Below are 14,019 nucleotides of genomic sequence, written 5' to 3' on the forward strand. Positions count from 1 at the left end.
CCCCTATAGCATTTGCCTAAACTGCCTATGCCACGTACCCCATCTCCTGTTGTTCCCAGGACACACGCGAGGTCCCACCCCTGCCTTACCAATCTTTTGAGCTAGTTATCCTCTCTTTCCTATACTTCTGACAGTGCATGAGCATATGTTTCCGCATTCTCTGTAACTTTACATTCAGAGCACTCATTTGGTATATTTTTCCTTGTCCATTAATCATTTTCTGAACGCTGTAATATTTTTTTCTGCTATCCATGTCACATTTGTCCTCCCATTTCTTTATTATTTCTGTATTGAGCATTGCCTTAGCTTCCCCTTTACCAAAATGTAAATCTATGACATATTTCATCCCGCTTGCTTTTTGGGCAATTTTTGTTTGCCTACATGAGCTGGTACCCACCCTTTCATCCCTGTCCTATATAGGCCTAATCTAAATTAACGTTACTGGATTTCCAACATTAAACCTTACCTATTGGCTCACATGGTGTGTATACTGGGAATGACTGCAATCAACATTACTGATGATGGCGGTAGGGGAGTTAAACAATTATTCTCCAGCTGATATTTCTCTGATTTAGTCTTCATTGCCCAGCCAAAGCCATTAAGGGAATCTGCTCTATTCCCAGCATTCCTGAATTACACTCTTGGTTTTCATTACCACACCCTGTAGCAGGGTTCAAAATTAACTTTTTCGTCCACCAGCCAAATGGCTAGTCAATGTTCACATTTCACCAGCCACTCTATAGATTACCATTGGTTTTTTGGCTGGTGAGTGTAGCAAATCTACCAGCCACTTGCATATTTTACCAGCATTTGGCTGGTAGATGGTGCTAATTTGGAACCCTGCCTGTAAGACAGCCTCAATATTTGAGCATAAGTGTATCTCTTCTTAGATCTAAGGGTACTAAGTACCTTATTAAACCTGGATTGCCTTAGTCAACGTTGACCTCACTGCACTGGAGCACATTTGTTTTGCACTCTCCATCAATTTTGTCTAAATGCTTCTTGGCTATGCACCATACACAGCATAGCCCTAATCGGCTGTTGACCTCATCATAACCGTATCCTGCAGCCCTATAGACCTATACATGCTTGTTTGTCAGTTCAACAGTCTTACCACACTATAGCTCTCATACATTAACAACTTTTTTGCTTTAAGCTTCTGAACTTGCATTTTCCATGTCAACTTTTCATCTTACTACATTAAAATTATCTACTTTTTTCTATGGTTGTCCATAGACTGTAAACATGTCCATGGTTGTCCATATAACTTCCTATTATATATCTTATATACTGTCTATGATAACTTCAGGCTCCGATTGTCTATCCCTGTCTTTCTTGTACAAAGCAGCAAAACTTAGCCTAAGACTAGACTAGACTCAGCCTACTTGCAGAAACCCTAAAATATATAACCACCGTTCTATTTTTGCAATCACTTCCTTGATTTTACCTAATATACTAGACCTTCCCACTTGTATGTGTTTTGATAGTTAGTTCAGACCATAAACTGTATGGAAAAACTTAGAGTAAAATATATTTGTTCAGACACCAATTTACAAGTTTACAATCTGGAATTTCTCCATAGGAAATGACGAGCATTGTTGCGCCCTGAATTTCTGACAGTACCTGAATGCAGCAGAAACACGCCGTACTGCACTTCCCTGTTCCTGCTCCTCCCAGCTCAAAGATGGCAGCCATGGGACAGAGATGAGCGACGACATGAATTTAGGAGTTTTGTCATGAAACCACATTGGGGTGTACAGCTGTTACATGCATGGTTTTAACATGACAGCGATATAGTTTGTCACTGTCAACGTGTCGTCTTACGAAGACAATTAAAGGATTCAGAATATCATGTTTTCCTGTGGGCTAAGCTAGCAAGCAACGGTTAGCAAATACATGAACTTGTCTCTTGTGCCATACAAGAAGAAAACAGCTGCTCTGAATACGGTCTATTGACATCTTGCAAGGTGAGTAACGTTATTTGTGTGATAAGATGTGCAAAAAAACTAATGTGAATTCCTAATTCTGGAGCGTTAATTTAGCATAACGTTACACATTGGTAGAACTTGTATCTAACGTTACTCTAAGCTCTATTTTTTTGTTCTATGGTGAAAATTGCGTATTAGCCTAAGCGAAAGCAGAACGTTTCTTCTGTATGGTTTTATTTATTATTGTTACATTTGTGTACAATCTACTAACTAGCTAAGTAAAGTGTAACGTTAACGTTATCCGTTTACCCACAAGCAGGGTAACGTTAGCATTTTAATAAGAGACTAACGTTAGCTGGTGTCACGGCTCTCCAGATTATGAATATTATGACTGGTTGTTGGTACGACATGTTCATGGAAGTTAACGTTACCACAACACGTGTCTTTTTTAACGACTGATTCCTGGTGGCCAACTATCTCAATTTTTTTCAATTATTGGTCTACCGGAGACTTGCTTTACTATACATCCTGTTTTTGGAGCTAAACAAGTCATGGTCATCATTTGCTGCATGGTACGGCACGGCTCTACTAAACTCGACTCGCTCTTTTTTGGTTTTTCCATTAGCAAAAGTTGTTGATAGTACCTGGTACTTTTTTGGTACCCCCTCGGTCTAGGTTCCAAGTGAGCTGTGCCGATACTGTGAGGTGGAGTTAAAACACTGCAGACCACTGATTGGTCCGAGAATCGTCACTGTCTTGCACAAAAGGCTGAATATCAATTCCCTTATTTGATAGCTCCTCAGTTGAACCGGAAGTTGTTCTGGCCCTCCTTCGTGAAGGGCACCTTAAAGCTCTTAATTCTTGACTCGAGGAGCGAGGATCAAGGATGGGGGAGGGATCTCCGAGGAGCTATGAGCGAGGATACACCAGAGCAGCCTTCCTGGAAGCCCTGCAGCTGAAAGCCGTTGCTAACTCCGCCAATACAGCTAACAAATTCATGTGAGGCTACAGAGGAAAGGCAACTCATCCCTCTAAAAAACACATTTCCTTGTTTCCTCTCTATTCGCATGCTTTCCTCCGTCTCTCCCATGCTTGGGAGAAGAGGATCGGAAGCAAGTGGGAGGAAGGGAAGCAAGTGGAGGAACTGTGCATGCAATTTAAGGGAAGTGAGATTCAGCCAAGATTGTACCCAACGAATGACAATACGGGCATATTGCGCAGGCGCCAACGCAGCTGATTGTCAAAATGCTGTACACTACAACTACCTGGATGCTGCACTCAAAACAGCCAAAGCGTTAATTGTGGAATGCTGGACACTTCTCGCCCTCAATGGTCGCCGTCTTTGCTACGGAGAGGAAGCCACAGAACCACCAACGTATTTTCAAACTTGTAAAAATGGCGGGCGAATAAGCTGCATCGGTTTCGATTGAAACAGCAAACACCAAACTATACGAATGTAATTTATACATGTGTTTTTAAAGTTTTTTATAGTCAGATATTGAGAAAACAAGCCGGTATATTTGGCGTGTGACAATAGGTGGCAGTAATGCTCTGCCCGGCTGCAATTTACCATTTTTAAAAAAAAAGAAAAAAAAAAAAAGAAAAGAAGAGTCCTCTCCGGTCAGTGCATAACGGCTGTGCACAACTTACTACCCTGTAAGTACATAGTGCACACCAGTGATGGAGTATTCGAGTCCTGGACACGGATTCAAGACGCCAGCCTCTGGACCCATGACTCGGCTTGGACTCGCGCACTGATGACTTGGACTCAAGGATTTATGAAATAGGACTCGGAAGTCTCAGACTACTTTTTATGTGTAATAGGTCATACAAATTTGATATTGATATATATATATTTAGTCTGTAACTGTTTCACGCATGGGCAGGGCGTGTGTCCACCTGCGACTGTAGTTCATGAAGTGCACACGCCCCCTACTACATGATCTTACATCCACTGCTGGAAAGAACGCAGCTAAATGTTTCCTTTGTGAATGCACAGTTGAGGAGAAGACTTGGACTCGATCGCTGGTAATGGTGACTCGACTTTACCTCAGACTTTTCTTTAGTGACTCAGACTAGGACTCAAACTCAGGTAATAGTGACTTGACTCAGACTCTTTTGGTGACTCAGACTTTTTTTTTTTTTGTTGACTTGGACTCAGGCTTGAACACTGGGGACTTGAGACTTTACTCGGACTCGACAGTTGGTGACTCGACTACATCACCAGTGTAAACAGTGCAATACATGTGTACTCTGGGTCTTTGGGTGATGGAACGTTTTGGGTATGCTCCAAAGGATGCCAGGCAATATATGTACATATCTTTATTTTTCGTATAAAATATCTTCCGACCCAAGGCCGACTGCGGACGCTTGAATTAAACAAATCTATCATCCCCCTGTTCTGTGATCGTGCGCCAGCTATTGAGCCTTTTGGCAAACTCTGCAGACCAGATTTTATTGCTCATGTTTTGTATCCCAATAATATGACGCTGTGACTTCTCCATTTTTGCCTCCCAGCACAAACCCGCCATTTTTAAATAGCCAAGCTACTGTAAACAGCAACCACAATTTTTTTTTGTATTCACTTCGACCCATATTTGTTTTTTGAAAGGCAGCCCGCAAAACGCTGTGGTGGAAGTTTTTCTTTGCAGCAGGTGTAGATGTTTTAAAATAAGAAGGTGAAACAAAATAAGGACAGTCGAAGACTAAACCAAGTTAGGTTTTTGTATTTTATTATTATTATATATTAAGTATATTTGCAAATATAGGAGGAACACGATTTCACAAAAGGCACAGCAGCCCCGTGTGGCAAAGTGTCTTCAATGAGTGAACAGAAACACTGAGCTTAAATACATCTTCAGAGTGACAGCACACAGCACACACTTGGCTTAACATGACTCTGCATTTCTCACAGACAATGTGATACACAGAGAAACGACCTCAAACACAGGAGACATCTTGGAGCCATTTCGCCTCTACCCCCCTCCCCCCCCCCCTGTACAACTTTCACCCCCTGGTTACATCTCCGCTGGCATGGGAGAACTGAATCTGCACATAGAGATAGTGTACTGTGACCTTGTACCTTTATCGGTCTAAACAAAGGCTGTACGCATTCGTCTCCAGACTTCGTGTACGCAATCTACATGTGGGAATGAGAAACTCCCTTCTAGTATTATGAGAGAAACAGAGAAAGAAATAAAACAAGAATATTAAGAATCCTGCTTAAATGTAATTTTTGCCATTACAACGCCCTACACTACGCCGTACACTTAACGGAAGTGCAGACGTTCCTCTGTTAGTTGCCGATGAAAGGATTCAGTGAGTGTTGCATTGAAGATGATGTCATAGCAGTTTCGTACTACGTCGCTGTGACGGATCAATTATACAATTGATTGTAAATCCAAATGCTAATATTTTCTCTTTCCTTCCCCACCAGCTCAGTTTCATCATGGCCATCACTCAGTTCCGTCTTTTCAAGATCTGCACATGTCTAGCCAGCTTACTTTCTTTCTTTAAAAGGTTGATATGCAGGTGAGCACAACTGAACACTTTAATAAAATTGCAATGGTCAGTATCCCTGAAACATGCTATTCTCTTTTATGAAAATCTTGTCAGTGCAACACTACTTTTTGACACGCATAACAATGTCAAAAACGTGACCTAATGCCTTTGAGAAATTGACAGCATATACTGATAAATGTTGCACATTGCTTGGTGGGTAACATGCATGCTGGTTTACCACTGGAATGTAGCATTTTAGGAAGGGTCTCCATTCATTTTCTAAGGGAGTGCATCTGTAATGTTTGAAGACAATAAAATTGGCAGTTTAAATCTCTGTCAGTGGTTCAGTCTCTCTACACTGAAGAGATCTGACCGTTCTGTCTGATAACAATGTTCTATCAGTTGCTGCTATTTTGAACGTTAAATTAGTTCCTTTCTGACTTGTTATTTTGTCGTATTAACTCTGCAGGAGTGGAAGGGGCCGCAAGCTCAGTGGGGATCAAATAACTCTTCCGACAACAGTGGATTTTTCATCATCGGTACCAAAACAGGTCAGTATTGTGTCAATCAATCAACAGCACCTTCCCTGAGAAGTTCAGAACCTGGCGTTCAATATTTGGAAAGGCAAACTACGGATATAATCATTGGACCAAAATTCTAAACTTGAATGTGTTTACTTATACATACAAGCTACACAAACTCCTTCTCTTAAATCCTATGAATACATTTGGCTTCAAATCATGTTTTCTTGTCTCGTCTGCACAGCCAGAGATTGAAGAATGGAGCTCTTGGGATGAAGATGCTCCTACAAGCATTAAGATCGAAGGTGGCAACGGAAACCTTTCCCCTTCACCCAACGAGATGGACGAAGAGCCCGACTACTTCAAAGACATGACTCCCACCATCAGGAAAACACAGAAGGTATGTCCACAGACAGCGCAGCTGATCCAGTATTACCCAGCAGATGCAACATTAATACAGAATATCCTGAACACACAATGTATTGTAAGTTGGTGACATTAGTTAAATGTTGCAGCTTAAAATATAGATTAAAGGTGCTCTAAGTGATGTTGGGTGACGTCACTTCTTGTTGACGTTCAAAGTATTGTCAAACACAACGGAGGCTAGCTCGCCCCTCCCTCCTCCCGCCCTAGCTTATCCCAAAGACTGGAAGTAGGATAAGCTTTCTAGCAATGCATGGTTTCTCCCAGGAAGTTCTTTAGTCAAGGTGGTAGACCACTCGGAGCGTGACTCATCCATCTTTTGACCAATTAGTTAGTTGATGAATGCATATGCCATAACAGCAAACTTTACTATTTTTCTTGTCAACCAGGTCATTAGATTAGATTAGAGTCAACTTTATTGTCATTGTGCAGAGTACAAGTACAAAGACAATGAAATGCAGTAGACAGCAAATTGCAATGTGAATCGTGTAGATCCGAAGTTGGGTTTAAATTGTTAAGGTACTTGCACACCAACCAGGCGGCCGACCGTCGGCAGAAAGGCCGACAGCTCCTCGGACGGACGACGGCACGGAACACACTGAACAGACTTGAGTCACCGACCTCGCCAGACGGTCCAACGGCCGATAATCAGCTCTGTGTGTCAGCGCCTTTTAGAAGTCACTTTTGACAGACCCTGGCTAGCTGTGTCCTCCTACTTTAAATTTGTGCAAAACTAGACAAAGCACGCCTCTGATCTATTCCTGTAGCGGACTCACAAAGGTGAAATAAATTCCAACCCACTCACATTCCTCTTGATAAGACGGCAAATAATATGTTTCACAAAATGTCTGGTACCTTTTTATTGAAATAACAGGTAAGACCAATGAATAGGTCAGTCAACAAATCTCCAGTGAAATAGGGATAACAGCTGACTGATTGGAATGCTTCCTTCCTCACCCTTTGCTTGTTGTTCCTGGTACTAGTTTCCTTGAGATGCTTAGAATCTGTGTACATTATGTACATATAATGTAAATGCATAGTTCATCTGCATAGTTAAAAGTGTATATGATTAAATTTGCTTGAATTTGGTCGAGTTTAAAAACTGCAAAAGCATAAATCCGTGCTTCAGTTGAAGTTTTAGCTCCTGTCTCTGTGGTTTCTGTGATTGCAGATAGTGCTGAAGAAAAGGGAGCCTTTGAACTACCTGGTGCCTGATGGCTCAGCAGGTTTCTCCAGCAGACTGGCAGCTTCTCAGGATATGATGACCTTCAATCCGCCCTCAGTAAGTTACACTTTTGTACCATCCGAAGCCTAGGCCAAGTGTCTACTTGTCTGTAGAGTGGTATAAAATGAAATGCAGTCCAAATACATGGCCATACATTTCCGCAACAAATGCATGTGTGAAAAGTCATCAAGGTGCAAAGCAAACCCAGAAAGGACTGGAAAATGGGTAAAGATTAAATTAAACAATGTGTAGGGGAACCCAGTCGTAGTCTTGTGCATGAAGACTATATAGCTTACAAACTGCATGTTACTTTGCAAATACATATTTATCAGATTTTGCTACAAAATATGAATGGGGGAATGTTGCTTAGATATAAAAGGAAAGTGAAACGGGTTGTGTCATTTGTTAGGCTTGTAAAGAAGGAGGCAACGTTTGAATGTAAGAAACCATATCTGCAAAGCGCATCATATCACTTTTTATTCATCCTATTGACCATTTATGGATATTTGTCATAATTTGTTTTTAAATTAAATATACACAGTGAATGGACCAAATAAGTAAAAAGTAAGTTTTCCTTTAATTTTCATGAGAGAAACTAGCTTGTGACAGATGTTTTAAGATATACAGTTTTAGCTCTGGCAATAGAAATGCTGTAATTACCTCTGGCAAGGAGGTTATGTTTTCTGCTCAGTTTTTTATTTTTTAATTTCCTTTTCTTCGTTTGTGCGTTTGTCAGCAGGATTATGGAAAAAAAACTACTTGCCCGATTTCCATAATCATTGGTGGGAGGGTGTAGCATGGGCCAAAGAAGAACCCATTCAATTTTGCAGCATATCCGAATCATGGGGCTGATACACATCATTTTTCAATTTTAGTTAGCATTGCAAAAAAAAGGGCATTTGTGCTGCATTCATGTGGTGTAAGAATAATCAGAAAAATGAGTTTCTGACTGGGAAAATTCACACTGCATTAACATTGTGAGATTAGGCATGCCTTGGCGGAGGCCTGCACTCTCTGATTGCCCTTCTAGTTACAGTAGCGCCCTCTTTAAATATAATGAAGCTATCCTTTTGTACAGGCTGAACTGGGAGAAATGGACAACTGGCAGGAGGACACCAATGCCTGGGAGGACGAGTCTGATGCTGCCTGGGAGGCAGAGGAGGTGCTCAGGTAATATTTCAAGAATGCTTCTGTGCCTATACACAGTACATAGACGTGCACTAGTACCAGTTTGTCGGGATTTTTCCATTGACTAAGTTCCTTATTCGTCATTAATAATGCACCAGCTAGTTATTAAACAGTTACAGGAGCGTGTGCATGTGTTCTGTTTTGTATGTAAAACAAAGGGAAAATCAGACCTATTAAGCTTGAGAAGCATTTTAACTGTAGAGGATTCTCACATAAAGCAATCTGCAAACATCCAGTATTAGTATTAGTGAAGTCTCGATAAACGGAAGTACATTTCCAGGATAAAGCCTGACATCAGCCTAATGTCAGCCTTTGCCCCCCTCACCTTCTGCTTTCTGTGTTGCCGTTCTCAAAGTCCCTTCGCTACGGGAAACGACAACAACCGTCGTGCTAGCAAGCTACACGTTGAGAATGGAAAGTTTTGAAGAAAATTCTATTGTGCAACAAGGCAGGCCTGCTTGTTTTTTTTTCGGGGAATGATTGTACAAATTTACAAAGAATATGTTTACGACATTTCCTCTCTAACTGGGACACTTTGGGACCTATTGGGGGGATTGTTGTGGACAAAGTACACACAGTGATACACTGGTAAGAACAAATGAGGTTTAACCATGTATCAGCTAATTTAAATACATCACGTTACTGTATTGTGTCAACAGTAAACTTCATTAAATATTTACTTGGCTTTTTTTTTTTTTTTTTTTTGAGGGGTGTAAATGTTCCTCCAACAACAAGTTCCTTCCCGAGACTGACTTGCACCGGCGCTGCGTCCGGAGCTTAGCACCGGCCAAGACGACAGTGAATGATGGTTTAAAGCAGCCATATTATGCTCATTTTCAGGTTCATAATTGTATTTTAAGGTTGTACCAGAATAGGTTTACATGGTTTAATTTTCAAAAAACACCATATTTGTGTTGTACTGCAGTGCTCTATCTCACTGCTGCAGATCCTCTTTTCAGCTGGTCTCTGTTTTAGCTACAGAGTGAGACCTCTTTTCTTCTTCTTCTTCTGTACTATCTTTGATTGCACTGCACATGCCCAGTAGCTAAGATGTAGATCATGTCAGCTAGCTAGCTCCATAGACAGTAAAAGAAAGGCTGTTTCTACAACTTTGGTCAGTTACAAGGCAGGATTAGCTGGGAGACTTCTAAATGAGGGCGCACATGGAAGTAGTTCTTTTGTAGATTATGGTGAACTTGTGTGTGTTGTAGCAGTGCTTTGCTATTGAGAACGAGGTAGCATGCTAGCGTTAGCCATAGCGTTAGCATGCTAACGCTACGAGCTAATGGTTGCGGTTAGCCTGCTCGTTTCGGCTTGTGACATCACAAGCCGTGCTGATTTTGAACAGCTCACCCAGAGACTGAAGGCAGGACACATTCAGAAACTGTATCTCACTCTAAACAGCATGGATGGATTTTTTTCAAAGTTTGTATGTGTGTGGAAGCACCAGAGACACAACATAACACCCCAAATCCCAGAAAAAGTGATTTTTTCATAATATGGGCACTTTAAAGAAATGCAAACAACCCTATCCTAAAATGTATGTGTGGTAGAGCTGAAGATCTTTGCCTGGTTCGGTCTTAATTTCTCTCATTTTACACGGGCTCGGGCTTGCGCTCCAGGTTGCGCGGTAAATGAGCGGTCATGTGATGCGCTTCGTTTAGCGTGAAAATGGATGCTGAGGAGGTGAAACGGAGGCTGGCATCTGGAGGACTTATTTCATTTCTTTGTTCCAACTTCCAAGTGGCCTATAGCCGACGTTAGTCATGAATAAATGATGTTAAAAAATGTATAAATGACTCATTCTTGACAAAAGGTAAAAGAGCTGTGTGCGTGCACACATTTGAATAATGTCGGGCTGTAAACGGGTTTGGTCTTTTAAAAAGCTGTCAATCAGAATGTACTTGTCGGGTTCGGGCCTTGTTTACAGCTCTAATGTGTGGTGTAGCCAGACCTTACTGTGCAGCGCTGTGGAGATAGGTCTGGCAATGCGAGACTAGTATCAGTGTGACGTAATTGTAACACACAGGACTTGGTCTGCTCTTCTCTCTGTGGATTTAGTTGAAAGAATGATATATAAAGAATTCTATTGGAGGGATGTAGATTCACACAATGGCCAGCAGGTGACAGTGTATGCCTTAATTACAAACGCACAAGAGCAAGGAACAAGATCTTGTCTCCCCCCACTCCCAGCTGACCGAGCAGTCGATGTGCGCTGTAGTGACGTTGCTTGCGATCGTATGTTTTGATTTCTTTTTTTATTTAACAGACAAACGAAGATGGCTGAGCGAGAAAAGCGGTCCATGGAGCAGCAAAGGAAGAAGATGGAGAAAGATGCTCAGAGGATGATGAAGAAGGAGCAGAAGATTGCCGTCAAGCTCTCGTAACATTTTAGAAATGCTCAATTTTGAGCCAAAGGGATGAGAGGGGGCAACGACACAGAATCGATCGTCACCCTGTCTTTAAAGTCATCAAACCGACCAGGATTACCACCCTACACAACTTATCTGTTAGCAAAACTGTCCTCCTCCTCCACCCTGTTTCCACCAGCAGCCATTTTAGTCCGTTTTCAAGCTGCAGCAGTGTAAAGTGCATCATTCTTGAGGGGAGATAACACGTGGTGTACACCCGGTTCATGTGGCAAAAGTCATTTTGGTCTTCAAGAGAGAGCTGTATTTATGTGATCCAGTTCATCGTAGGTAAATGGTTAGTTACAGCATCAGAGGGTTCCATTTAGACTCTGATTAAATCTGTCAGGTAGCATAGAAAAATGTTCATTTTGGGGGTTTTTCAGGAACGTGTAAATAAACAGATACTTGTACTACCTTTTGAAACTCAAATAGGAAGTACAATTCCCTTTGTTTGTCTTATTTATAACCTCAAAGGAAAAAGGGGTGTAATTAATTTTAAGCATCACTGTATAACAGTGACATCCCTTGGTTTGCTTGATTATTGTCTCTTTATAATTATGTTTCTCGTTGTTTTTTTCTAATGAATGTTGCTTGATATTTCACATTATCTCCCTGTGCTGTGCAGCCCTTAGTACACTGGAAATCTGGGTTTAAATGAAGGCTGAAGATTTTCAATAAGAGTATGGATAAATGACCATAGAATCTAGCCCAACTATAAATGTTAGCTGTGGGTTCCTATGGTAATCTCATGGCTACTGATCTGCCATTCATGCTTCTCCTTTATCAGTTTTTGATATTGAAAGAAAGAGAAAATCCAGTGATCACTGCTTTGATTTTTTTCTTTTCTTTTCCAGGGGCTGGGAGTGTTACTTTGCTCTTCAATAGTTGACACGCTTACTGCTCAGACGCTGTTTTTCTAAAACATGGATCTCCATCACAGTATAATCTCAGACTGGTTATCTTGGCCTATACGAAGATGAAAAAATAAATTCTTGCTTACTTTCTCATCTGAAAATGTAAGGCATAAGTTAAAGGTTTTGACTGAGCATCCTGTTCTGCATCATTATAATGAAATTACCATTCAGTGTTGGGGAAAAATCCGTACCAGTGGCAATAGGCAAGCTGTTGTCATGGAAACATTGGAAAGTGAAAAAAAAAAAGGCCTAATACATGACTTGGGTGGAGGTGAGGGGGGCACGTTTCTATACTAAATGCTGCAATTGGAAAAGCTTTGCAAGCTATTTGATGCTTCCAAAGAAATACTGGGTTGATGTCTGATGTATTGATCCTTTAGAGGCCCTGATTCTGCTGAAACTTAAATGATAAAATGACTGATTATTAGTGCACGGTCAGGTTTAAGACATGAATTGAAGGGAATTCATCGGTATGGATTTGTGTTTTCTTTGGAATTTTATTTTTTTCATTAAGAAAAGCTGCATGTTCAGTTTTGTCATTTTGCACATTTGAGTTCTTCCAAAAATGAATGGCGGAGTACCCCTTGTTTCTCACTCATTTATCTCCTTCATGTGTAAGACTTCCTGTTATAAGAAATGTCATGGATGAGCACAACTGAGGACCACAAGCTCAATCAATCCAGAAGGTTTGGCAGACTGTATCTCTGCTGTATCAGTTCTACACAGGTTTTTAATAAAATTATTTGATTCATACCTCTAAAGGTGAATAACTTTGGTCACAAGTCTGCTGCCTGATGTGCAATTTGGGAACAATATACACCATTACAGATGGGTGACAAATTACATGATTATTGAGCTTTGCTATGTGTACAACGTGATATGGCTTTGGGCTTTTTGTTAGCCATGCTAGTGGCGTAGCTCCAGTGATGTCGGTCAGCCGTTCCAACACTTTGATCTAGACTAAAATGTGTCAAAAACTATTTGGATGGAATGCCATGAAATTTGGTACACACATTAAAATTATACCTGGTAAACATCAGCTTGTTAGCATTTAGTTCAAAGCCCAGTTGTACCTGCAGCCTTACAGGGGGTCAGCCCTATGTTCCCACAGCCCAATGTTCCCGCATTTCTAAGATATTTTTTAAAATTAGGCCCTATGTTCCCACATTTCTAGGACATTTTCAAAATTAGGTCTTGTGTTCCTACATTTCCCATCAATTTAAGCCCTATTCAACAACATTTTTTAGGGTTAGGGTTACGGGGATACAATCTGATACAAATTTATGAAAAAGGAAATGTGAGAACATAGGGCCTAATTTTGAAAAAAAATCTTAGAACTGTGGGAACATAGGCACGCTCCCCCTCACAGAGCTGCAAGCTTAGACTCTAGTCTTGTTAAAATCATTAAAATGTGTGACATAAGGTGGTCTTTAACCTGGATTGACGGACCCTTGTCATCACTCATCTGACCCCCATCATAATGATGTCACTCCCATCTGTCAGGAGACACTGCCTGCCAAAACCACTCAGAGACTGACCCATTTCCAAAAGAGAAAAAAAAACACGTCATCAGTCTTCAGAAAGAGAACGAGCTAAATGGATACATTATTGTCCTGAAAGGCTTGAGAATAATACTGATCATACAGTACAAGACTGGTGTTTTCTCAGCTGGTTTGATTTGCAACCATTGCTTCCCACTCATTTTAATCCAGCAACCACTGACTAGTAAGGATTATAGCATCTGACGACTCACTAGTCTTGGGGTCATGCTTATGCAACATAAGATGCATCACCATATGGCAGGAGTGGAAAATGGAGTAATCATGGCAAAGATGCCAAGTGTTCATTTCATCTTAATCGCCTTGTTCTTTCATTGAATGAGTAGAGGTTACGTGTTGACTAAAGAAA

The 14,019-nt window shown here is 41.0% G+C and overlaps 1 protein-coding gene across 2 annotated transcripts; it reads left to right on the forward strand.

Annotated features, from left to right (window-relative positions):
* The first annotated feature begins 1,644 nt into the window (after positions 1 to 1,644).
* ebag9 (estrogen receptor binding site associated antigen 9) lies at positions 1,645 to 12,872 on the forward strand. 2 transcript variants are annotated; one of them, XM_036006460.1, is made up of 9 exons: positions 1,645 to 1,967; positions 4,524 to 4,550; positions 5,174 to 5,246; positions 5,365 to 5,459; positions 5,899 to 5,980; positions 6,195 to 6,350; positions 7,545 to 7,655; positions 8,677 to 8,768; positions 11,056 to 12,872. In XM_036006460.1, the coding sequence occupies exons 4-9, from the start codon at positions 5,377 to 5,379 to the stop codon at positions 11,171 to 11,173; spliced, it is 642 nt and encodes a 213-aa protein (XP_035862353.1). In that variant the 5' UTR covers positions 1,645 to 1,967; positions 4,524 to 4,550; positions 5,174 to 5,246; positions 5,365 to 5,376; the 3' UTR covers positions 11,174 to 12,872. The 2 variants fall into 2 exon arrangements, with proteins under 2 accessions (XP_035862353.1, XP_031178656.1); XM_031322796.2 differs by lacking the exons at positions 4,524 to 4,550; positions 5,174 to 5,246 and having other exon boundaries at positions 1,646 to 1,967.
* Positions 12,873 to 14,019: the final 1,147 nt, after the last annotated feature.

Source organism: Sander lucioperca, chromosome 10, assembly GCF_008315115.2.
Source record: "Sander lucioperca isolate FBNREF2018 chromosome 10, SLUC_FBN_1.2, whole genome shotgun sequence".
Lineage (NCBI taxonomy): Eukaryota > Metazoa > Chordata > Actinopteri > Perciformes > Percidae > Sander > Sander lucioperca.